Source organism: Microtus pennsylvanicus, chromosome 4 (assembly GCF_037038515.1).
Source record: "Microtus pennsylvanicus isolate mMicPen1 chromosome 4, mMicPen1.hap1, whole genome shotgun sequence".
In the NCBI taxonomy this organism is placed as follows: Eukaryota; Metazoa; Chordata; class Mammalia; order Rodentia; family Cricetidae; genus Microtus; species Microtus pennsylvanicus.
The window spans coordinates 50,378,924-50,402,755 of record NC_134582.1 but is presented as its reverse complement, the minus strand read 5'-3'; the positions used below and the strand labels follow the sequence as shown (position 1 = coordinate 50,402,755).

At 47.6% G+C, this 23,832-nt stretch overlaps 1 protein-coding gene across 3 annotated transcripts in view; it reads left to right on the top strand.

Moving 5' to 3' along the window:
- The first annotated feature begins 12,939 nt into the window (after positions 1 to 12,939).
- Lims2 (LIM zinc finger domain containing 2) overlaps positions 12,940 to 23,832 on the top strand; it is a 36,686-nt gene continuing 25,793 nt past the window's right edge. The window contains exon 1 of one of the 3 annotated variants that reach the window (XM_075969067.1): positions 12,940 to 13,075. Coding sequence is in view for 1 of the 3 variants with exons in the window: in XM_075969064.1 (XP_075825179.1) it covers positions 22,071 to 22,081 (11 nt within the window). In the remaining 2 variants the exon portion in view is untranslated. Of the gene's footprint in view, positions 13,076 to 13,702; positions 13,795 to 21,633; positions 22,082 to 23,832 lie in introns of those variants that run through there. The other 2 variants (XM_075969066.1, XM_075969064.1) reach the window with 2 other exon arrangements.

Below are 23,832 nucleotides of genomic sequence, written 5' to 3'. Positions count from 1 at the left end.
ACTGGTTATCTGATGTTGGATAACCAGTTAGTATTCTTTACCCCCAGGGAATTCTATTTCTCCCACTCAACATTCCTTAGCTGTTTGTAGTTCTTTGTCCTGGGTGACGTCTCCCATCCACTTTGGCCTATCTATTGTACTAGCCTTTCATTTCCTTGGTTAAATCAATCTCTCTCTCTCTCTCTCTCTCTCTCTCTCTCTCTCTCTCTCTCTCTCTCTCTCTCTCTCACACACACACACACACACACACACACACAGAGGTTAAGTGGAATTATTTTCCAGATTTCGTACTTGGTAGTTTGTCATTAGTATATAGGAATGCTACTAATTTTTGTGTATTGTGTTTTCTGCTACTTTGATGAATGTGTTTGTCAACCATAAGAAATTTCTTGTGGAGTCTTTAGAGCCTTTTATATCTAGAGTCATATATGCAAATAAAGATACTTTTCCTTCTCTATCGTCTCCTTCACTTGTCTTATTGCTCCAGCTAAAGATTTTATATACAGTCTTGTCTTGTTCCTGATTTTAGTGGAAATGCTTTAAGTTTTTCTGTGTTTAGCCAGATGTTGGCTGAGGAAATCTGTGTGTTGCCTTTATTATGTAGAGAAATGTCACAGATTCTCTAGAACTTTCATTATGAAGGTATGTTAGATTTTTGTTAAAGGCCTATTCTGCATCTAATAAGATGCTCACATGCTTTCTATCTTTTAGTGTGACTACGTGGTGGGTTACTTTTCTGTCTTTTAGTGTGACTACGTGGTGGATTACTTTTCTGTCTTTTAGTGTGACTATGTGGTGGATTACTTTTCTGTCTTTTAGTGTGTTTATGTGGTGGATTTATTGACTTACCATCCTAGCATCTCTGGGATGAAACTGATTTGATCATGGTGATCTTTTTGATTTTTCTTAAACTCAGTCTGCAAGTATTTTATTGAGTATTTTTGCATCCATGTTCAACAGAAATATTGGCCTATAATTTTCTTCCCTTTGTTGCTGTTGTTGGGCCTTTGTCTGGTTTTGGTATCAGACTATAGTAACTTTGTTAAAGGAATTTGGAAGTGTTTCTTCCGTTTGTACTTTACACATAATTTGAGAAGTATTGATATTAATTCCTTGAAAGTGTGGTAGAATTCTGCATTCAGTTCATCTGGCCCTAGACTGTTTCAGTTGGGATTTTGTTTTGTTTTGTTTTTAACTTTTTATTGATTCTTTGTGAATTTCATATTGTGCACCCCAATCCCACTCATCTCTCTGTTCCTCCTTATCTGCCCTGCAACCTCTCCTCCCAAAAGAAAGCAAACAAACACAGATCTCACTGTAGAATCTGCATTGTAACACAGTACACCCTTGTGCTTTAACAGCTTTACCTAACATATGTTCGTTGCAGTGAGTCATTGGTCTGGTTGGAGGCCTCTGGCTTCTTCTCCACTATCAATACTGGGTCCTCACCAGAACTCCTCTAGGACATCCTGTTGTTGCCCCGGGTTACAGAGATGCTGCAGCTTCGGTTCTGCAGGACCAGACTCTCTACCTGCTCCAGCAGGTCATAGATGGGGTAGATGTTGGGGTGGGCCAACTCAAAGTCCTGGATCTGGGCCTAAGTGGTAGCTGAGCTGGTCAGTCCACCCGCTCTCCCTTACCCACACCACCAGGACCAGCTCTGCTGTGCTGCCCAGGAGAGGTGAGAGGCTGCTCCTGCTGTCATGCTCTTGAGGCCAGCTCTCTAGGAAGATTTTTATAAAGGGATTTTTATTTTATTTTGTTTGTATGGGTGTTTTGCCTGCATGTCTGTGTACCACATGCATGCAGTGCCCATGGAGGCCAGAAGATGGCATTGGATCCCTGGAACTGGAGTTGCAGATGGTTGTGATTCATCATGTGGGTGCTGAGAATCAAACTGAGACCTCTGCAAATACAACCCATCTCCTTACTGCTGAGCCATCTCTCCCGTCCTTTGTGGGGAGATTTCAGTCACTGGTTCTAGCCCATTGAATGCCATGGGTTTATGTACGTTATCTCATCTTAGCTTTGGTGGATAATATATATCTAGAAATTAACCCTTTCCTTTTAGACTTTGACTTTGGTAGAATGCAGATTTTTTTTAAATGAAATTTTTATTATTTCTTGCATTTTCTTAGTGTTTGTTGCAATGTCTCTAATTTTATTAGTTTGGATCCTGTCTTTCATTTGATTTATTTGGCTAAAGGTTGTGAATTGTGTTAATTAATCCTTCAAAGAATCATCTGTGATGGTAATCTTGATTGTCAGCCTGACACATCTGGAGCCAACTAAACTTAAGCAGCTGGGAACACCTGTGAGGGATTGTGTTGACATTTGGGATGGGAAGAGCCACCCTAACTCTGGACCACACCCTCTGGTGACTGCCACTTGAAAGGACATGGAACAAGGAAGCTTTTGCTTTTTGCCTTCTTACCCTCACGTTGGCTGGTTAGTTCATCTCTCCTGTTCTGACATTCCCTTGCTGGAGGTTAGGACATACTCTTTAGGATTTCATTGTTCCCCGAAGACCAGCTAAGACATCCAGCCTTGTGGACTGAACAACTACTGCATTCTTGGTCTTTCAGTCAGGAGACAGCGTTGTTGGATTAGCCGGACCACAGCCTGTAAACTACTCTAATAAAGTTGTGTGTGTGTGTGTGTGTGTGTGTGTGTGTGTGTGTGTGTGTGTGTGTGTATGCGTGAGAGAGACAGATTGAGATTCTTTAGTGTGTGTGTGTGCGCGCGCATGCATATGTGAGAGAGAGACAGAGATTGAGATTCTTTAGAGAATGCTGACTAATACAGTCCCCAATTAAATCCTGTTCTGTTCAGTGACACATGATCCTTCCTAGAGAAGGGTCAGCCTGTGTGGATGAAGGACTCTTACTTGTGTCTGAGGAGACTTGTTTGGAAAAGAGGGTGAAAAGTTCATTCCAGAAATATTAGTGAGAATAAAAGATTTTTTCAGTTTTTTTGTAAGAGATTAAAGGTAGCCGAGAAGATGATTCAATTGGTAAAATGTTTGCTTTGCAAGCATGAATGAGGACCTGAGTTCGATCCCCCACACCCATGTACAGTTAGCCAGGTGTGGTGGCATGTTTTCACACCAGTGCTGAGGAGGCAGGCAGTTAGGTCCCTGCGGTTTGCTAGCCAACTGTTTTAGACAGCTAGGCAAGTGCCAGGGCAGTGGAAACATGTCTCAGAACAAAGGAACAGGAAAACAAGAAAGGGAAAAATTGGTGAGCAGTGTCTGAGGGGCAATTATCTGAGCCTGTTCCTTGACCCTTCCCTCAACACACGTACGTACCCACATGAATATGTGAGCACATACACAGAGAACTTGGTCGCTCCATGATAGCAACAAGAAAATGACAAAGCACTCAGAAATGTAACAGGTCTAGGAGAGTCTAGGAAGAACCCTCCTGGGAGACAGAAATCTGTGCCTAAAAACGCGGGAACAGTCACAGGCTGGAAACAGTTCTCAGTGCATCAGGGGCATTGGGAGCAGAACGGACAGAATGAAGGTGTGTTAAGAAGGGATTTACTGGATTGGATTATACGATATAGTCTAGGTAGTCAACAATACCTGCTTCATATTAGAGGGTCAGGCCGAGAACTGGGCAGTCGCCGAGTCGAGGCTGGATGTGTCAACCTGAGGATGCTGGTTCTGGTATTAGTGAAGTAGTCAGCAGAGCAGCAGAGACCACCTTGTCCAGAGGGTGCAGGTGAGCAGGTGAAACCAGTTTACTTCTGGGTTCTTTTATCAGAACTTCCACCAGGGGGCACCACCCACATGTATGGTGAGCCTTTCTGCCTCGAATTTGATCAAGAAAAACCCTCACAAGAGTGACCCACAGCTGTTTGCCTTTTAGTTAATTTCAGGTTCAGTTGGCAAGTTTCAGGTTCAGCTTGACACCTGGTCATTTCTTATGTCATGCTTTATTTCCAAAGGCAATATATAATATGGTCATAATTCTGCCTAATATGACGCACTGATCTCATATACAGCCTCAAACATATTATTTCTTCCAAACAGGTAGGTAAAGTCCCTTGAAGAATGCTTAGTCTTTTAATGTCCAAAACTTAAGATTGGTAATGATTTACAGCACTTAACCACTGATACTATTTCTATCAGTGTTATATTACAAAACAAATAGAGGAAAGGAAACACAAATATCTGCTTAATATGTATGTGTATATCTTCAGAAACATATATTCTAAATAGACTGTGCCGGCTGGTGTTCTGTAAACTGACACACAAGCTAAAATCTTAGGAGAGAACCTCAACTGAGATGATGTCCCCACAGAATTGGCAGTGGGCAGGCCTGTGGGGACATTTCTTAAACAATAATTGATGTATGTGGGCCCAACTCTCCCAGCGCAGCACCTCCCCTGTGCAGGTGGTTACGGGTGGTGTAAGAAGACAAGCTATGAGGAGCAAGCCAGTGAGCATCACTCCTTGTGGTCTCTGCGTCAGCTCCTGTCTCCAGGTTCCTGCCTTGAGTCCCTTCTCTGACTTCCCTGGATGATGGATTACAGACTACAAGATAAATAAACCCTTTCCTCCACAAGCTGCTTTTGGTCGTGTTGTTCTTATCACAGCAATAGAAACTCGAACTAAGACATGCACAGACATTACTGTAACTGATCCTATGTGTGGCCTTACCTGCCTTGTTACCCTAGCCATTCTGTGGCTCACCTACCTCAGCAGGCATCTCAACAGATTGTGGTTGGTGACCAACCATGGAGGGGTGACTAGCACCTTCATTCCTGAGGGGTCTGTTCAATTAACGTCCAGTCTGAATTGGGTTACTATAGTGATATTGCCTTTTATTTTAATAAATAAAGCTTACCCGAAGGTGAGAGGGTAGAAACCTTACAGACCAGGCAGTGGTGACACACACCCTTATTTAATCCCAGTAGCCACACTAGCTTGCTGTGGAAACTGGCACGTGTTGCGCGCCTTTAGTCCCAGCACTAGAGAAGAATATAAGTCAGGAGACAGCTCTCGGACACAGTCTTATTCTGAGATTCCTGGAGGCAGGATCACCATTGTGAACTGAGGTAGAGGTAAGAGCCATTGACTGGCTGATTTGCTTTTCTGACCTTCAGGTTGAACCCCAATATCTGTCTCTGGGATTTTATTAGTCATGGTACAGGTTACTGGGTTATTCTCGTTGCCATCCTGAAGGATCTCCTGCATTCCAGACATACTCTCTATTACTCCGTTGTGTAGAAGAAGCCTAGTTCTTCCTGGAAGTCTGGATCAGTTATTTGTCCTGTTGCTCCTTAGCCCATTGATTCAAGGGCATCAGGAGCCCAAGTGGCCAGGAAGACAATGAGTCTTAGCTTCCAGGTTAATGGAAGATTTGTTATGCCTCCTGACAGAAGCACTTGCCCCTTCTGGAACCAAAACTTCTGGCATGCAGAGCACAAAGTCTTGCAGACAGGAAGGACAGATTTTGCTGGTGGATCACTAGAAGTGGTGCTGAGAGCGGAGCCATTCTCATTTCCTTTGGTTCTTGGGCCCATGCTTGTCTATATGAACCTCAGTACCATCTGTTGGATGCTGATTCTAAACGTGTACAGCCTTTTGGGGAGCCCTGCTCCGGCCGTCTAGGCTAATGCCACATAATTGCTGCCCTATGTGTTTTTTAAAGGTTAGTCCACTGCTTATTAAACCAGATTTCTTCAGGATAGCAGGGAACGTGATAAAACCAGTGGATTCCATGAGCGTGGGCCCGCCGGTGGATTTCTTCGGCCTTCGTGCACCTTGATCAGAAGCAGCACTGTATGGAATGCTATAAGCATGGTGGTCAGCTTACCATTTAGGTCCTGGCTGGTCACCCTGGGGAATGGTCCTCTACCTGAGTGCTGGTGCTCACCTAGGGGACCCCTGACTTTGTTATGTGGGGAAAGACTTGAATGTCTAGAAAGACAGAATACTGAGACAGAAAGTGAAAGCTCTGATTTTACTGATGCTCCCTTTGGGATGGGAGGGTTCCAGAGCTGGGAGCTTGCCAACAGGACTTTGGAGTGGGTATTTTATAGGGCACTGTGTCCTCCCCTTTTGTATTTTGAACCTGTCAAGATCCCTGCTGCGGAGAGCATGGTCTGTGGGCTATAAGGCACTCAGCAGTTGTATATCCACGTGAGATCTGTCTTTTGAATATACTCATTTTATCCATGCAAACATTCCTTATAATGTCATATATAAAATGCAATACTTAAAATAGAAATACATAAGATATATATAATACCTTATATACCTAATGTGAAAGTTAAACAGACATCACACCAAACAGGGACAGTTGTTTGGGCAGAAAGTGCTGCTGCAGGGTTCTGCTGGACAACCTCTGGTGGAGGACACTGGAAGTTTGCAGACCCAACCCATATCCGCTGAGAAGTCCTTCAGCTGTGGCAGGCTGGAGGGATAGCACTGGTAGGGGTTGAGGGAGGCCTTGAGAGTGTTGGCCAGCTGCTAATACTGAAAAATGGGCGTGTGTGGGGCCAGCGATGGTGCAATTCAATGGTCGCTGAAGTCAGGGCCACCATACACAGAGGCCAATTTCAAGTCCTTTTGCTTGTGGGTATCAGCACAGAGTCTGGAGAAGCTGTTGTCTTGGGAGCATGGCATTGGGATCCTCAAGACCATTGCCAAAGTTCCAATTTTTCTATCATTTCTTTGGTTTTGCCCTATCAGGGTTCACAGCTCAGGGCAGGTTCAGCAACATATCAGTGCTACCCAGGGGTTAGTTCACTAGTATATCAAGGCCTGTGTTGGACTTGGCTGTATCTGAGCTGCCTGTGACCAGTCCATTAACACATCAGAGCTTGATTCTAAGGTGTAGCTTTTTACCAGAGCTGACTGGTGGCAAGGTCCTGTCTTACAGGCATTATGTTATTCCAAGTCACACAAAATGGTTTTTAAGTTTCATAGAATATTTCACTTACGTTTCTACTATCTGCCCTGGGCCTTCCTACTATCTCTTTTCTTGAGATGGTTTCTGGAGAAAGAAGTTGCTGTTGAAGTGTGAGCTGTGGGCTACATTCCTGGCACCCGGCCGCCTGCACGGCTAGCTTTATACCCGAAATAATTACACGGAAACTGTATTCTTTTAAACACTGGTTGGCCCATTAGTTCCAGCCTCTTATTGGCTAGCTCTTACATACAAATTGATGTAACCCATTTCTAATATTCTGTATAGCCCACAAGGTGGCTTATCAGGGAAGATCTTAACCTGCGTCTGTCTGGAGTGGGAGAATCATGGCGACTCCTGACTTGGCTTCTTTCTCCCAGCATTCTGTTCTGTTTACTCCGCCTATCTAAATTCTACCCTATCAGAGGGCCAAACAGTTTTCTTTATTACTTAACCAATGAAAACAACAGATAAGATACAACACCCACCTCCATCAAGTTGCCACCCAATGGAGCCCATTCTTGCTTTCCCTGACTACCTACACCCCTCTAACTGTCCCCAGTGCCATATAGAGGGCACTGCCATTCAGCAGCAGCTAGATCCAGGTCAACCTTGTGAGTGGAAGTCCGTGATGTTGGGCGCATGTATAGCGTCCACCTCTGCCACCATGGGCAATGACAAGAAGAAAGAATGACTGAAAAAGAAGCAGTAGCAGTCTATCTGAGACTGGCCCTACTCCTACGTTTGAATGCTTGGTCTCCAGTTGATGGAATGATTTGTTAAGGATTAGGAGACATTTTCTTGCTGGAGGAGGTGTGTCTGAGGGTTTCAAACACCTCCACCATTCAAGTTAGCTCTCTTTGCATCTTGCTTGTGGATCAGACATAAGATTTGAGCTATTGTTCGAGCACCAGCTGCTTTGTTCCCACTATGGTAGTCATGCGCTCACCCTCTGGAATGGTAAGTGAGCCCCAATTAAATTTAAATTCTTTCTTTTTTTCCTTCCTTCCTTCCTTCCTTCCTTCCTTCCTTCCTTCCTTCCTTCCTTCCTTCCTTCCTCTATTTCTTTTCATGATTTTTTGAGACTGTGTAACTGTGTAACAGCCTTAGCTACACTGGAACTAGCTCTTGTAGCTCTATCTACTAAACTCTTCCTCTGTAGAAGTCACCTTTTCATGAACACAAGTATCATCACATCCTTGGTCAATTTGGTGAGATCCATCTAAAAACTTCTTCCCCAAAAGCCTTTCTCACCAATTTTCCAGCCATGCTCTTTTCAAGTCCCACTGGCTACCGCCCTTGAATGAGAGCTTTTCTAAAAAGAAGCTGTTTCTGCGAGGAGACAAACAACTGAAAACAACAACAAAACCTCCTGGATGGCATGTGTCTGCAGAGGCTGCTGGTCCAATCGGATTTCTGTGCTGTGCAGAGATTGGGATTTGCTAGGTCAAGAGGCTAGTTGCCTTATCTTGGGCTAGTGTTAACCTTCTGGGATAGACATTCTGGCCCCACTCCCTGTCTGAACTAATAATACCTTGTGATAATAAAATAAAGCCTCTTAGAAGCTATTAACTTAGCAGGACACTGGCTTGCACCAACCCAAGATCTAAGAATTCATCACGTCACATCTTCTTGTGCCTATATCTCTGGTGTACCCGCCAATATATTTTAAAATTGATTTTCTTTTGTGATTTTCTTTATTCTGTAAAGCTATAAAACAAAACAAAAGTAAACAAAAAAGCCCTGTGAAACTGTTTCCATGTTGGAACATGGAATTTGGTGTGCCACAAATCTGTATTCTCAGGCCATGGTCACTCAAAATGGCTCCAGAATAAACTATCTCTTGTTCCTTTAGGATGTCAGCTGTGGTTTTACATCAACAAGCCCATTAATCAACCAGCAATCACATTTCTTCTACATCAAGACTATTTCCTCAACCAAAGCAAACCTACCAGAACCCGAGAGTTGGAGAGCTACGACCTCCTCAGCGCTCTCCTGCACTAGTCAGAGGACCCCACTCCTTTTTAACCAGTGCCCTCAGTTTTACGGCTGATGCCCTCCATGGCAGGACTTCAGCTATGCTCCAGGTTGGCCAGTTGCACGGTGAGGGTTTCAGTTTGATTTTCTGCAGCTTGAGTGCCATGGCTGCTGGAGTTGGGAAGACCCTTTTCCAGGGTACACTTAGAAACCCTTAGACGGGGCCAATTAATTTCTACCCCTGAACTTAGTCTTTTCCCTTTTCAGAGTATCCAGAGATGCTAGAAGTAGCTAGTCAGCGTCATTGCTTTCTTTGCTTTCAAAAGTTTTATGTACGGAGTCAGCACGTTCTTCGCCCCTCACAGGAGGTGAGCGAGGGTGTCAACTGTGTTTGTCTTGCGTAGTTCTTTCCATAGTGCACACCGGGTGCTTTCAGTGCCTTGTGCCATCAGGAGAGTCATTAGTAACTTCCGGTTTTATTGAGTTGGAGAGTTAGCTCCAGATATCACCAAATCAACTAGCGAAATTCATCCTTACAATTCTGTTTCTTTAAAACCAACTTCTAGTGCCACAATCTGTATTAGTCAGAGACGGTTCAGAAGTAAAAGGGCACTGGCTTCTCTTCCAGAGAATCCAGGTGCAAATTCCAGCACCCACATGGCAGCTCACAACTGTCTGTAGCTCCAGTTCCAGGGGATCTGACACGCTCTCACAGACAGACACGCAGCCAAAACACCAATGCGCATGACATAAAAAGAAATAAAATGATTTTTAAAGGACTAGAACTGGTAGAAGAATGGCTACACCTTAAATGGGGAATTGTTAAATTCGCAGTCATGGTGGAGCTGGGCAGCCCAACAATTGCTGAATAGAAGAGACTAAGAATCCAGCATGTTGGTCGGTCTCCAGGAGTCCTCAGCAGTCCCAAACTTGTGCTGAAGTCCTGGAGGTTTCCTGAGAGCTGCTGGTCTTTGGTCTATACCAGAAGCCCAGAGAAGTTCGTTCTAGTATCAGTGAAGAAATTTATCAACAACAGGGTAAGTGAGAGTGGAGAGAGGGGGAAAGCAGACAAAACCAGAATTTCCTTCTTCCATGTCCTATTATCTGGGCTGCCACCAGAAGGTACCACCTACATTTACGGCAGGCTTCCCTGCCTCAAATAATCTGATCGAGAAAAATCCCTCACAGGAGCGCCCAGCAGCTTGCCTTTCAGTTGATTCCAGATTTAGTCAAGTTGGCAGCCAAGATTAACCATGATACGCAGAGATCCACAGTCTCTGACCAAACATTCCCTGAACAATAAGCCACTCCAATGCCAAAGATCTTTAAGGAAACCAGACTTTAAAACAAATCACATGTATCCCCGGGGAGCTGGAAGACCACATGCATGGCCAAGGCAACATTCTGAGAAATGATCAAAATGAGGAAGTCTGGTATTTGGCTGCAATTGAGTATAAAGGAAACAACAAAATAGAACAAAACAGTAGTGGTAGCAGCATTTGAGCTATATGTGGATCAGTAGTACAGGGTAATAAACAAAACAAAACCAATTTTTAAAAAGTTCTCATACACCACACACACAAAACAAAACAGCAACAACAAAACCCCTCTTACTTTGGGGGCTTGGGAGATGTCTTGGTCAGTAGAATGCATGCCTTGTGATCATGAAGACATGAGTTTGATCCCCAAAACTCATAAGAGAAAAGAAAAAAAAAAGTTGGGCATGGTGCTGTGCACTTGCAACCCCAGTACCAACGAGACAGAGGTAGGCAGGTCCTGGGGGTGCTATGCACCTGCAACCCCAGTACCAATGAGACAGAGGTAGGCAGGTACTGGGGGTGCTATGCACCTGCAACCCCAGTACCAACGAGACAGAGGTAGGCAGGTCCTGGGGGTGCTATGCACCTGCAACCCCAGTACCAACGAGACAGAGGTAGGCAGGTCCCTGGGGGTGCTGTGCACCTGTATCCCCAGTACCAACGAGACAGAAGTAGGCAGGTCCCCTGTGCTGTGCACCTGCACCCCAGTACCAATGAGACAGAGGTAGGTGGGTCCCCGGGGTTTGCTGGCCAGCCAGCCCACAGTGCTTGGTGAGCTACAGGCCAGCGAGAGACTCTTCTTCGAAACAAAACAAAAATAGAGGTAGGTGGTCCTGAGGAACAAGAGCAGAGGTTGTCCTCTGGTCTCCACGTGCACACATATGCTCACGCATGCACACACACACAACTGCCCAAATATACAAGAGGCTTACGTACAATTTTTGGCTAATAAATAGCTTAAACTGACTATGAGTGAACTGTGTAGCTGGGCTAACATGAACACAACATGGCCTTCAGAGGCTGTCCCCTTTAGAAGAAACAGCCTTCAATCACTAACCACATACACAAATCCCTGCCACCAGTTGCCGCGGGGATCAGGGCTTTAGAGTTGTTAGGGTAGCTAGAAAATGTCCAGCTGGGCATGGTGGTTCCCTCCTGTCATTTCAGCACTCGAGAGGCTGAAGCAGGAGGTTCATGGAGATTGTGGCCAACCTGAAATATACAGCGAATCTCAGGTCAGTGTAGGCTAGAGTGAGACCTTGTCTCAAACGCCAGTTCCCACCTACAGCTCTATTTCCAGGGGATTAGACGCTTCTGAGCTCCAAAGGCTCCACGTGCTCATGGTGCTTACACATGCACTCAGACACGCAAACACATAAAATAAACAATAAAGCCGCAAACACAAATTGCCCCTTAAAGGACCTAGATGTTGAGACTTACTAAAGTCCTTTCCACTCATACCAATTCAATTCAGGAGGAGAAGTGCTGCGGACAATTTCTCTGAAGCCCCGGTTTGTGAAATGCACAGTAAACTCAGGTGTCCAGCCCAGGAACAGGAAACTTTCCAAAATGTTTAGAACAACTTGACTTTTGACAAAGGTTTACTGGGCAGCCTTTCCGAAAGGGGCTATAGGATCGGGGAAACTCAGATGAGAACCTAGAGGGTGACAAACGTCTGTTATCGCCGCGGATCACTTGGGCCAGGGATGTGGCTTAGTTGGTAGAGTGCCTGCCCACCGTGAATAGTGCCTGGGTTCCCGCCTCAGCTAAGGATAACAGAGTTGGTGGTGCACAGCTGTAATCCCAACACTAGGGACATGGAGGCAGGAGAAAGTCAGGTTGGCTGCATGGTCAGTAGCCAAGTGCTTTGAACTCAAGGCCAGCTTGGGCGAAAGGAGACTGTTCCAAAAAACAAAGCCAAAGGGGCTGCAGAGGTGACTCAGTGATTAAGAGCAATTGCTGCTCTCGCGGAGAACCTGAATTCAGTTCCCAGCACCCACACCTGTAACTCTAATTCTGGAGAGCCTGACGCCCTGTTCTGGCATCAGAAGACACCAGGCACACCCATAGCGCACATCTATGCATGCAGGCAAAAGAGTCTTATACATAAATATAACATTTAAAACAAAACCAGGAGACAACACAAGCCAATGAACACCGAGTCCGCACGTAAGCATGTGGCCAGCAGCTGCCTGGGTGGAGACACTGGAGGGGACTGTTATTCTTCCTAGCCATGCACATTTTCCAGCAGAATGAGAGTTTCATAGCAGAAAGCTATCAAAGAAAACAAATATGATAAAATAAGTGGTCCAGAGACTTTCCAGGGAAGCAATATTTATCAGGAGATATCTTGGTTAAAAAAAAAAAAGCATTTACCAACCTTGGTAAATGAGGTCGAGGGCACATGTTCATTTCCCTAGGCACAATGGGCTCCATTTTCTTGGCCATCTGCCCTGTGGACATTGGCCTTACTAAAGGCTCATGACCTCTTTACCCCAAGAAGAATTCACGTTGACAGCTGTCCCTCCCAGCCCCTCTGAAGTCAGAGGGTGGCTCTCACTACTTTTGTCCTGTCATTCTGGATCTCTCTGGAGGCAGGCTTTTCCTTCCTAAACTTTTTCTGTCCTAGCTTGTCCTTGGCCGACCCCAAAGTGCTTCCGGCCACACCTTCTAGGCTTGGCCCTCAGGCCAAGTCTCCTGCCTAGCAGAGGTGAGAGTGGAGAGCCTGGGAGCTGCGGTAGTGGGACTCTGGGTTACCGCCTAGTCTTTCCAACAGGCTGGGTAGCCCCCAGAGGAGCTTCTGGAAGCCCTCAGGGAAGGAGGGCCCCAGGGAGGCAGAACATCATCTCAGTTACCAAGGTAAAGAAAGGAAGCTGTGCTTTGTGAGTTCTAGACTTGGGAGGGTTGTTCTACTAACCAACTGTGTCTTCTGCCCCAACCCTGAATCTCCCTGCCACCTTTTAGGCTCTAAGTGTTTGTGCTCCTGCGACTAGGTAGGGAAGGGGACAGCCCTGGGCCTCCTGCCCTTCTAGGACTGGCCAGTGTGATTGTTCACCTTGGTTGCACAATGAGCCTTCTCTGGAGGCACATCGGGTTTGGGGGATGGTAGGGTGGGCTGCTGACCATTTTGGGAATGAGGTTGGGGAAGCTCTAACGGAAGGGTTGCCCATCAGGGTTGGTTGTCACAATGGGAAAGAAGAAGCGAAATGTATCTTGATTTGTAGGTGGTATGGTCTCAGAGTGGCTGTGGCCCTGCAGGGGTAAACTGGCATTGGTTTTATTCCCTTTGTGCTAGAGATGGGGCCCAGGGCCTTGTGTATGCTGGGCAAATGCTTTGCCACTCAGCCCCACCCTCAGCCCCACAGTGGCTTCCAATTGGGCGGCCAAGCCTGAAATGGTCTGAGATGCGGCTATGTGGCGCTCCTGAATATGAAGGGCCATTTGCAAGGGCTTTGCTGACTGGCATCCTTTCCTCCTCAGAGTTTTGGGAAGTTGTGAAGCTCCTTGGTCCAGCTCTAGTCTGAGACTAGAGAACAATGAGACTTTAAAGACACAAGGAGGATCGCGGACACGGCAAGGTCAGTAAAGTTCAGGCTTTGCGGGCAGGAGGGCTTGAGTTTCATCCCCAGGACTTAGGAAAAACCGAGGCACTGTGTGATTCCAGGGCTGGGGAAGCAGAGACAGTAAGATCCTTGGGTCTAAAAAAAAGTCTCGGATGGCTCCAGAGCTTGTCCTCTGACCTCCACATGTATGTTTATACACGCACACACACACACACACACACACACACACACACACGGAAAGGGAGCAAGAAAGAGTGATAGGGAACAAATCCGTACAAAGTACAATGATATGTATAAACTTATTTCGTGTGCTAACTCAAACAATAAGAAAAAGTATCTGTTTTGCTTGGCGTGAACATCTATCTACCAGTTGTATTAAGCTTCATCCAACATGAATCTCAGAGATAGAAATTAAACTGACAAAAATTCTATGTGAAACCGCATCCATTCCCCTTCAGGAATATGCCACCTCATGGCGATTTCCCCCGAGTCTACTTTATGAGCCCGCCGACCTCATCAACCTTCTTAGGCCGGGGAGGCAGCTCAGTCAGTTCAATGCTCGATCTGCAAGTATGAGGTTCGGAGTTTGATCCTAAAACTCTTGTTTTGTTCTGCTTTTAAAAACAAACAACAACAGAATCCTCCCAAAACTGTAGTGGCACATAGCTTGTAATCTCAGAGCTAAGGAGGCGGAGGCAGAGGCAGGTGGATCGCTGGGATTCACAGGCCTGCCAGTCTAGCCTCCTTGGAGAGTTCCGGGTCAGTGAGAGACCTGTCTCAAACAATAAGAGGGAGAGTGATTGTGACCAGGACTACTACACATTCAGCTATGACTACTGTATGCAATGCACACAGGTGCACATACATCATCAGGAAATGCACTGACATACACATGTGCTGTTGTGTCTTAGATTTTCCTTGGAAAGATGCAACACCTAATGACTGGGCACCCAAAGAAGGGAGCTCGTGGCAAACCAAAGCAACAGCTAGACCAATGTCTGCCTTGCTGAACCAATGGCTTTTAATGGGCTAGAAGTGATGAAGTTCCTTACGTGGAGTAGGGACCACCCAAAGGCCGATGCCTCACCCAAAGCCCACCCCAGCTCCAGCCCGAGAGCTCTCTGGGAAACCTGCAGGCAGTCCAGAAATTCTCTTCTCTGGGAGGGGGCTGTTGTTCTCCCAGACGTGTGACGTTCTTGTTTACCTCCTGAGGCTCACGAGTCCACGCCCTCCCGGAGCGAGACTACCAGAAAACACTAGGTCATGCACAAATCTACCCTTTGGCTTTCAACAGTTAATATTTGACTACAAAACCATTCCTAGGACTGCGACCTGAGCAGGGCCTTCTATAAAGAATGCAACTAAAACAGGATTCATTTAAGTGAGATAAAGAGTTTAGGGACATTTTCTGTTATAAAACCAACCAGTCCTTTAGCATGAGGTGTCTTATGTCCTTCTAGAGAAGATGAAATGGGACCTCAGCAAAGCACCCCACTTTGTCCCCCAAACCAGGAGAAACTGAAGCAAAGCAAGTCACACCATTAAATCACCAGAGGATCATATTTACATTGAAAATCCGCCGATTTTATCTCCCAAGTCATTTATCAGCTTAAACAGCTGGAACAGGACTGAATGTCAGCTACGCACTTGGAAGGGTGTGACTGTTACTTTTTAAAAGTATGCCACCACTTTTTTTTTTCTGGGGTGGGGGACAGGGTCTAACTATGTAGCCTTAGTTCACCTAGAACTCACTGTGTAGATCACTGTTGTAGAAAGAAACAAATAAAGAATTGCCATATATGTCAAAGTAATAAAAGACAAGGTTTATTCAGGATATATATGACTGACTAGGCCCCAGCAATACGGGTTTAGGTTACTCCACCGTGGCTTGGTTTTACTCTCTGATGTCTTGAAAGGGAAATGGGAGGGGACTGTCGGTACCATGTGCCGGCTGCCCTGGTGTCTGGGTTCTTCCCGGAGGGAACAAAGAACCGAATGCCCACGGACAAAGGAAATAAAGACTCAGAAGGAGTAAAAAATGGGTATTTATTGAAGCAGAAAACACACTGTCAGGAAGGGCGGGGCTTCCAGAGCCAAGTGGTCTCTGAGCTGGTCCCTAGACCGTTTCTCCCTTTGAGTCTCTCTCCACATTTCATTCCCTCAGCCCCCACAGAAAATACCGTCAAACAATGGCGTTATTGACTGAAGTAATCAGACAACCACATGGTGTTACCCAGTGAATTGCTTCGGTTTGGTAGATGGCCCGGGTTAATGGATGTTGGTTAGTTACTTTCCAGATGCTATGAGATTGTCTCCTTCCCAAGTAGGGATGTTCTATCCTTCCTCCTACCTCTATCTTCACTGCCTACCCCTTTTCTGACTCCTCACAGAAGCCTGGAGTCAGGGGAGAGAGCTTAGGTAGGCCAGCCGTCAGGGAGCTGGTACATCCCGTACGGCTGTCTATAACAGGTGTCCACCCACTCTCCTGTCTGCCGGGAAAGGCACGTGGCCTTCTCTGCAGGGCCTGCCCATTTTGACATATGGATTAGTTACTTGTTTCATGGTAGAGACAAAATATCTGGCAAACAAATTTATTGAGCTCACAGTCCCAGTAAATACAGCCCCTCACGGCAGGACAGACACGGCAGCAGCTGTAGCAGCAGCAGGTGGCTCCTGGTCGTGTCTGATCCACATTCAGGAAGCAGATAAAAGCTTATACTCAGCCACTTTACTATCATAATTATTATTAGTTATAAAAAGTTACTGCATTTATTCATTTGCATGTATGTTTATTAGTCAGAGTTCCTGGAACAACGGGACATAATAAATCTGTATTAAAAGGGTTTTATTGGAGTGGCTTATAGACTGTTGTTCAGCTGGTTCCGCTATGGCTGTCTCCTGACTTCGGTAGTTATTTAGTCCATGAGGCTGAACGTCTCAGTTGGCCTTCAGGCTGTGTTGGCTGTTGGCGTCCTGAAGAAGCAGGTCCTAATGCCCGAAAGGAGCAACTCAGCAGCAGGACTGATGAACTTGCCATCCAGAAGGAGGGCAAACAGGCAAAAAGCAAGGTTCCTTCTTGCTTTTCTTTATATGTATTCTGACACTAGAAGATGTGGCCCAGATTTAAGGTGGGTCTTCAGACCTTTAAAAATAAATCCAGATTAAGGGTGAGCCTTCCTACTCAAAGGATCTAGTCAAGAAAACTCTTCACTGTAGAGTCCAGAGAGTCAGGTTTTAGTTGATTCTGGGGCCAAGTTGACAGCCACGGTTAGCCTTACAGTATGTGCATGTGTCTGCGTGTGCACATGCCATGGCTCCCAGTATGTGCATGTGTCTGCGTGTGCACATGCCATTAGAGTATGTGCACGTGTCTGGATGTGCACATGCCATGGCTCCCAGTATGTGCATGTGTCTGCGTGTGCACATGCCATTAGAGTATGTGCACGTGTCTGGATGTGCACGTGCCATGGCTCCCAGTATGTGCATGTGTCTGCGTGTGCACATGCCATTAGAGTATGTGCACGTGTCTGCGTGTGCACGTGCCATGGCTCCCAGTATGTGCATGTGTCTGCGTGTGCACATGCCATGGCTCCCAGTATGTGCATGTGTCTGCGTGTGCACATGCCATTAGAGTATGTGCACGTGTCTGGGTGTGCACGTGCCATGGCTCCCTTGTGGAGGTTGAGACAACTTGTGGGAGTTCGTTCTTCTGCCCTGTGGACCCTGGGGACAGAACTCAGTTTGTCAGGTGCCTTTTGCCCACTTGTGCCGTCTTCCTGGCCACTCGTTTTCTCCTTTTAGTTCAGTCTGGAAACTCATCCATGGAAAGGCTTCTCCCTCAGTCCACTTTAGATAACTCCAGATACGCCCAGAGATTTGTTCCCATGGTGATTCTAAAATCAACCACATTGACAAGCTTAAGCATCATATTTTGGAAGGGCTACAAGGTCCTGCTCATTCTCCTCTTCATGTGGGACTTGGTTTTGGCTCTAGAGAGGGGCTGGAGGAAGCCAGCTGAGGCACTTGGAGACCTTGAGTTCTCTTCCTCCTCATCTCATTGGTCTGGCATGGTGACTAGAAGAAGTCCCACACCCTGCATCATCCATGAGTTCCTGACCATCCCTGAACAGCACGGGGTTGGGAAGAAAACACTGAGGGATAAGAGGGCATCTGCTGCCTTCTCTGGGAGCTCATCTGCTCTCATCTGGCCCTGGCAAGCTCCCGTGCCTCCGTTTCCTTCTGGGATAGACCTGTGTCACTCCGTGTCCTGTCCTTGACCTCAGACTTCTCAGAGCCCATCTGTTGCTCCTTCCCCAAGGCACAGCACTCAGTATGTGATTCAGGCCTCTCTCCGAGCGTCCATTGTCTCCATTTTACCAACCTCAGCTCAGACACAAGGCGACACCACTCCTACCCCTTGACCTCACAGATCTGTGTGCTTCTCCTCCTCCTTTCAGGGCAGTTATAATACCCCTGCTGCCTCCTGGGCTCAGCCTTTCTCTAGGGTGCCTGCTCCCCTTCCTCTCTGGGTGTGGAGCTCCTACTTCCCTAGGCCTGCTTATACCAATCCCAGATCCGTCCCTGTCCTTGGATTGGGACCACCGTTCCCTGGCTCCTTAGAGCTCTTCTTCTGCCTTCCATGACATCCCTGAATCTCTTTCTTTGTACATGTGTGTGTGCGGATGCAGGTACGTGTGTATGTGGATGCAGGTGAATGTGTGTGTGTGGATGCAGGTGCATGTGTGTGTGTATGCAGGTGCATGTGTGTGTGGATGCAGGTGCATGTGTGTGTGGATGCAGGTGCGTGTGTGTGGATGCAGGTGCATGTGTGTGTGTGTGGATGCAGGTGCATGTGTGTGTGTGTGGATGCAGATGCATGTGTGTGTGTGGATGCAGGTGCATGTGTGTGTGTATGCATGTGCATGTGTGTGTGGATGCAGGTGCATGTGTGTATGTGGATGCAGGTGCATGTGTGCGCGTGCATGTGTGTGTGTGGATGCAGGTGCATGTGTGTATGTGGATGCAGGTGCATGTGTGTGTGTGTGGATGCAGGTGCATGTGTGTGTGTGTGGATGCAGGTGCATGTGTGTATGTGGATGCAGGTGCATGTGTGTGTGTGGATGCAGGTGCATGTGTATGTGGATGCAGGTGCATGTGTGTGTGTATGCAGGTGCATGTGTGTGTGGATGCAGGTGCATGTGTGTGTGGATGCAGGTGCATGTGTGTATGTGGATGCAGGTGCATGTGTGTGTGTGTGTGGATGCAGGTGCATGTGTGTGTGTGTATGCAGGTGCATGTGTGTGTGTATGCAGGTGCATGTGTGTGTGTATGCAGGTGCATGTGTGTGTGGATGCAGGTGCGTGTGTGTGTGTGTGTGGATGCAGGTGCATGTATGTGTGGATGCAGGTGCATGTGTGTATGTGGATGCAGGTGCATGTGTGTGTGTGTGTGGATACAGGTGCATGTGTGTATGTGGATGCAGGTGCATGTGTGTGTGGATGCAGGTGCATGTGTGTATGTGGATGCAGGTGCATGTGTATGTGGATGCATGTGCATGTGTGTGTGGATGCAGGTGCATGTGTGTGTGTGTGGATGCAGGTACGTGTGTATGTAGATGCAGGTGCATGTGTGTGTGGATGCAGGTGCATGTGTGTATGTGGATGCAGGTGCATGTGTGTATGTGGATGCAGGTGCATGTGTGCGCGTGCATGTGTGTGTGGATGCAGGTGCATGTGTGTATGTGGATGCAGGTGCATGTGTGCGCGTGCATGTGTGTGTGGATGCAGGTGCATGTGTGTATGTGGATGCAGGTGCATGTGTGTATGTGGATGCAGGTGCATGTGTGCGCGTACATGTGTGGAGGCTAGAGTGTCAACTTTAGATGTTGTCCCTAAGGTGCTGTCTGCCTTGGTTTTTCAAAGACAGGACTCTCACTGGATAAGAGCTCATCAAACAGGCTATATTGGCTGGCCACCAAGCTTCTGCTGTATTAGGATTACAAACTCACTAACCACCACACCTGGCTTCTGTGTTTTAAAAGTTGCTTCTGGCCTCATGCTTAGAGGATATGAACTTTAGTGACCAAGCTGTCTCCTCAGCCACTCCTTCTTACCAGGACTGCCCTATTCAGCCTGGACAACTTCTGCTCCTTCCCTTCTCATGGAGGGTTCTCTACTCACAAGGACGTCCTCAGGGACCCTTCTAACCCTGAGGTTGAACTTGGACCGGAATTAAACTTCCCACACCTATGGTAGAGTTCTTAGTTCATCCCTTGCTTCAGTTTCCCAACACAAGCCACAGTCCCACAGCCTAGACATCCCCTCACCCACCTGCCCCGCTGTCAGGAAAGCCCCCTCCAGTCCCACACCCACCCCTACCATGTACGCATGCATGTGCCACAATAACACCTGTCATGCCCACATCCATATCTCCAGCAAATGCTAACAGTTGCAAAAGATGCAGTGCCTGACCCCTTTGCCTCCCGGCTCAAGGCAATGCGCATTCTTTGCAGAATGTGCCCGGTAGCCATTAGTGAGAATGCTACACCTCCATGGTAGGGGCTGGTCTTTCTGGATGCTCTGCATCTCTAGTGTTACTAAGCAACGTCATTTGAGTAGCAGGTAAACAGATGATCTTAGATCCATAAGCAGATCCCTGCATGTCTATAACCGTATGACAGTCATATAATGTCCCTGTGTGAGTGTGTGTGGTGTATGCTAAGTGGGAGGTAGAAGGGCAGGTAAATGCACACAGAGGCCAGGGGAAGACACTGAGTGGTCTCCGGAATCATTCCCCACCGTCTTCCTTTGATACAGGGTCTCTCACTGAGCCCAGAGCTAGACTGGCAACCAGTGAGCCCCAGTGGTCCTTCTGCCTCTGCCTTCAACAGTACTGGGGGTTCAAGCATGTAGGACCAACCAATTCTAATTTTTTTACGTAGTGGAGATTTGAACCCCAGTCCTCACGCTTGCTCCATGAACCACCTTCCCAGCCCCTGCCTTTGACTTTCAGTTCTCTTTGCCCCACCCCCAGACCTCTACGCTTGATTAAACCGCTCAGCAGGTGATTTCTGCTCAGCCTTGCACGCCTGTTCTGTGTTGACAATTGTGGAAACATTTCTCCCAACCGCAGAATCTTTCACACTTTGTGTTTAACCAATCCTCAGATTGCAACTTGACAGGAAGGGCCAAGACACGTGCAAAAAAGTAATAAAAACAACAACTGTAGATACCACTCTTTGGTGACGTCAGCTGCATGAGAACAGGTTTTTCTCAGCAAGTGAGGAGAAAATGACTTCCTAAATGCTTTTATATCATCAGATACCAGGGCTGGTAATCTTTCTTGATTTATCAGCAGTGTTTCACTATAGGCAGGAGTCTACACCGCTTACCATTTGGTTGGTTCAGTGGGTGGAGTGCTTAGTTAGCCTGCCCAAAACTCTGGGCTCCATCCTCCAGCATTATATAAACCGAGTCTGTTTCTGTAATCCCCGTGGGGGGAGGCAGTGGCAAGAGGAGCCCCCCGTCATTATTAGCAACATAAATGGGAACTTGAGGACCACACGGATTACATGAAACCTTGTCAAAAATAAACTAACTAACTAACTAAATAAATAAATTGTGCGTTTCTCAGGAAAGCATTGATGTTAGGTTTTAAGGGCAGATTAAGCTCACCATGCAAGAAAGATACACTGGACCTTGCCCTCTCTAATAGGGTAAGGGACTAACAGAGTCCCTTAGTGCCTCGGAGGCAGCTGGTGCCCAGAAATGTCTTGGAGGCATAAATCCGATTGTTTTTTTTCCTGCTTGGGGCAGCAGTGGGAACGCCAAGGAAGTGCGCGCGCACGGACTCTCTGTTTTTCTACCACGTCCCTTAAAAGTGTCTCGGGATGAGGGTGGGGGAGGGTGGATGAGGTGGGAGGGAGGGTGAATGGGGGTGGGGTAGGGTGCGAACTTGTGCTTGTTTATTATAACTTCATTCCCTTTAAAAGGAAAAGTATGCCCGGAATCCGGGAGGTGGCAACGGAGTCCGGGTTGGAGAGGACGTGACCGACCCACTCAAATTGGGTGTCTCTAGTGTCAGTTTCTAGAATTTCCAGGGTTGACGCTAGCACCGGCATCCCCCGTGCCCCTTTGAGACTGTCCCCTGCACCCCTCTTCCCGGCTGCCGGCTGGGCGGAGCCGCACTCGCGGTTTGGGTGTGTTCCTCTCTCAGCGGGACCGTGACTCCTCTGTCGGGGACACAGCCAGTGGATTGCCAACCGGTGCTAGGCTGCCAGGCGCGTGGCCACCATGACGGGAAGGTAACAGATGTCTTAGGTTACGGGTGGAGGATGACATGGCCTGGGACAGATGCGGGAGTGTGGACCGTGGTAGCGGGAAGTCCCGCGGTGCCGCTGCTCCTAAGCTGCAGCCCCCTGGGACTGAGAGCAGCGGGTAGGGGAGGGGGTCCCACTCTCTTCCTCGAGGGTGTGTGTGGGCAATAGCAGGTGTAGTTCTAACGCCAGTGATTCCCTCAGGGTGACCCAGACCAGGAACTTGTCCAAGGTCACAGCCAACTAAAGATGAAAGCATTAAAATGTGGCTGAGAACCGTAAACTTTACTGGCACCTCTCTGTGTGTGATCCTGGGTGATAGTTATTCTAGATCCTTCCATTGCCTCCTCTGTAAAACAGGGTGCGTGTGTGTGCATGTGTGCATGTGTGTGTGTGGTTGTGTAAAAGGGTGTTTAGGGGTCTGTGGGGGAACTGTCTCTTAACCCAAAGTGCAGGGCTCTGTGAGAAGCAGGGAATATCCCTCTAGTCTACCCAGGGCAAGACACTCAGGAGGTCCCTTGGTACCTTTCCACAGATAAGATAATCCGGGTTCCAGAGGTTCCCGAGGTGGGTCACGTGTCCACAAGAGTCCAGCCAGTGTTGGCGTTGCAGTTACTTCTGGAATATGGCTGGGTACAAGTGTGTGGGTCAAAGCTGGACTGGAAAGGCTGGTTCCTGAGGACCAGGGCCCTCTTCTAGCCTGGAGATGGCAGGAGCGCCTTTTTGCGCTATGCATTGCTACACTGGGGTTCCTGGGGAGCCCTGTGCCTTTTTGCAATCTTTGGTTAAGGATCCTGGGAGTCAGGGCAACGCCCAGTAGTGTGAGCTAGTGTCCTGAAGATCCCTTGAGGCACAGGACAGTCTTCTGCCTCAGGGACACTCTGCTGCTGACCACCAACGCTGTGCCTGGGAGTCCTGAGGTAGCCCTGCGTTCCGAAACACTATGTAGTCTGTCATGAAGTGAGACCCGCCCTGCCCTCCTGCTTCCTAGTGCGTCCTTCCCAGCCTCAGCTCTGGGTACTCCCCAGTGTGAAAACTGCAAGGACCTGCCCCACCCCAGGTGGTAAAGCTTTCCCCACAGACTGGTGTGGCCCCTTCTGTGTCCTCTTCAGTGCCCCTTCCCAGTTCCTGGCAGAAATCCTTACCAATTTCTTGGCTTTCCATCTTCAGCCCTCAGCTTTGAGAGAAAAGCCGTCGCAGAGTCAGACACCCAACTTTATCTTAAACTGGAAGTGAGATCCAGAGTAGAGAGATGAGGCACCTGCTAAGACTGGGTCCCTCAACCCTCTCTGGATGGGTCGGTCATGGGCAGCCAACAAGAAGAAAATTCAGGAAGATTTTTTGGTGGTGGGAGCACAGATTGGGAGATCTGCTAGCCATGGGGTCACAGGGGACAACGATCTCTTTTCTGCCCTGGGTACCGTTGTTCGTCCTAGAGAACAGAGAAGCCCCTAGACACAGGACAGCACAGGGAATGTTCACTGTGCCGCCCCTCAGTGATGCCCTCTTTGAACATTTTGGTGCCTCTCTTCAGGTCTTGCCTTCAAGCATTCCCTGTTTGTGGGTTTTAAGTAGCTGTGAAATGACACTGTGTCCACCACAGGTTCCAGGCTTGGCTTCCGTCCCTTGTACACACAGAGATCCTAGCCAGGCTTCTCTGGGAGGAACACCCATCTGACTCAGACTTTGGAGTGGACGAGTCTCTTCTTGTCCTAGGAGCTGTGGGGGTTCCTTAGCCC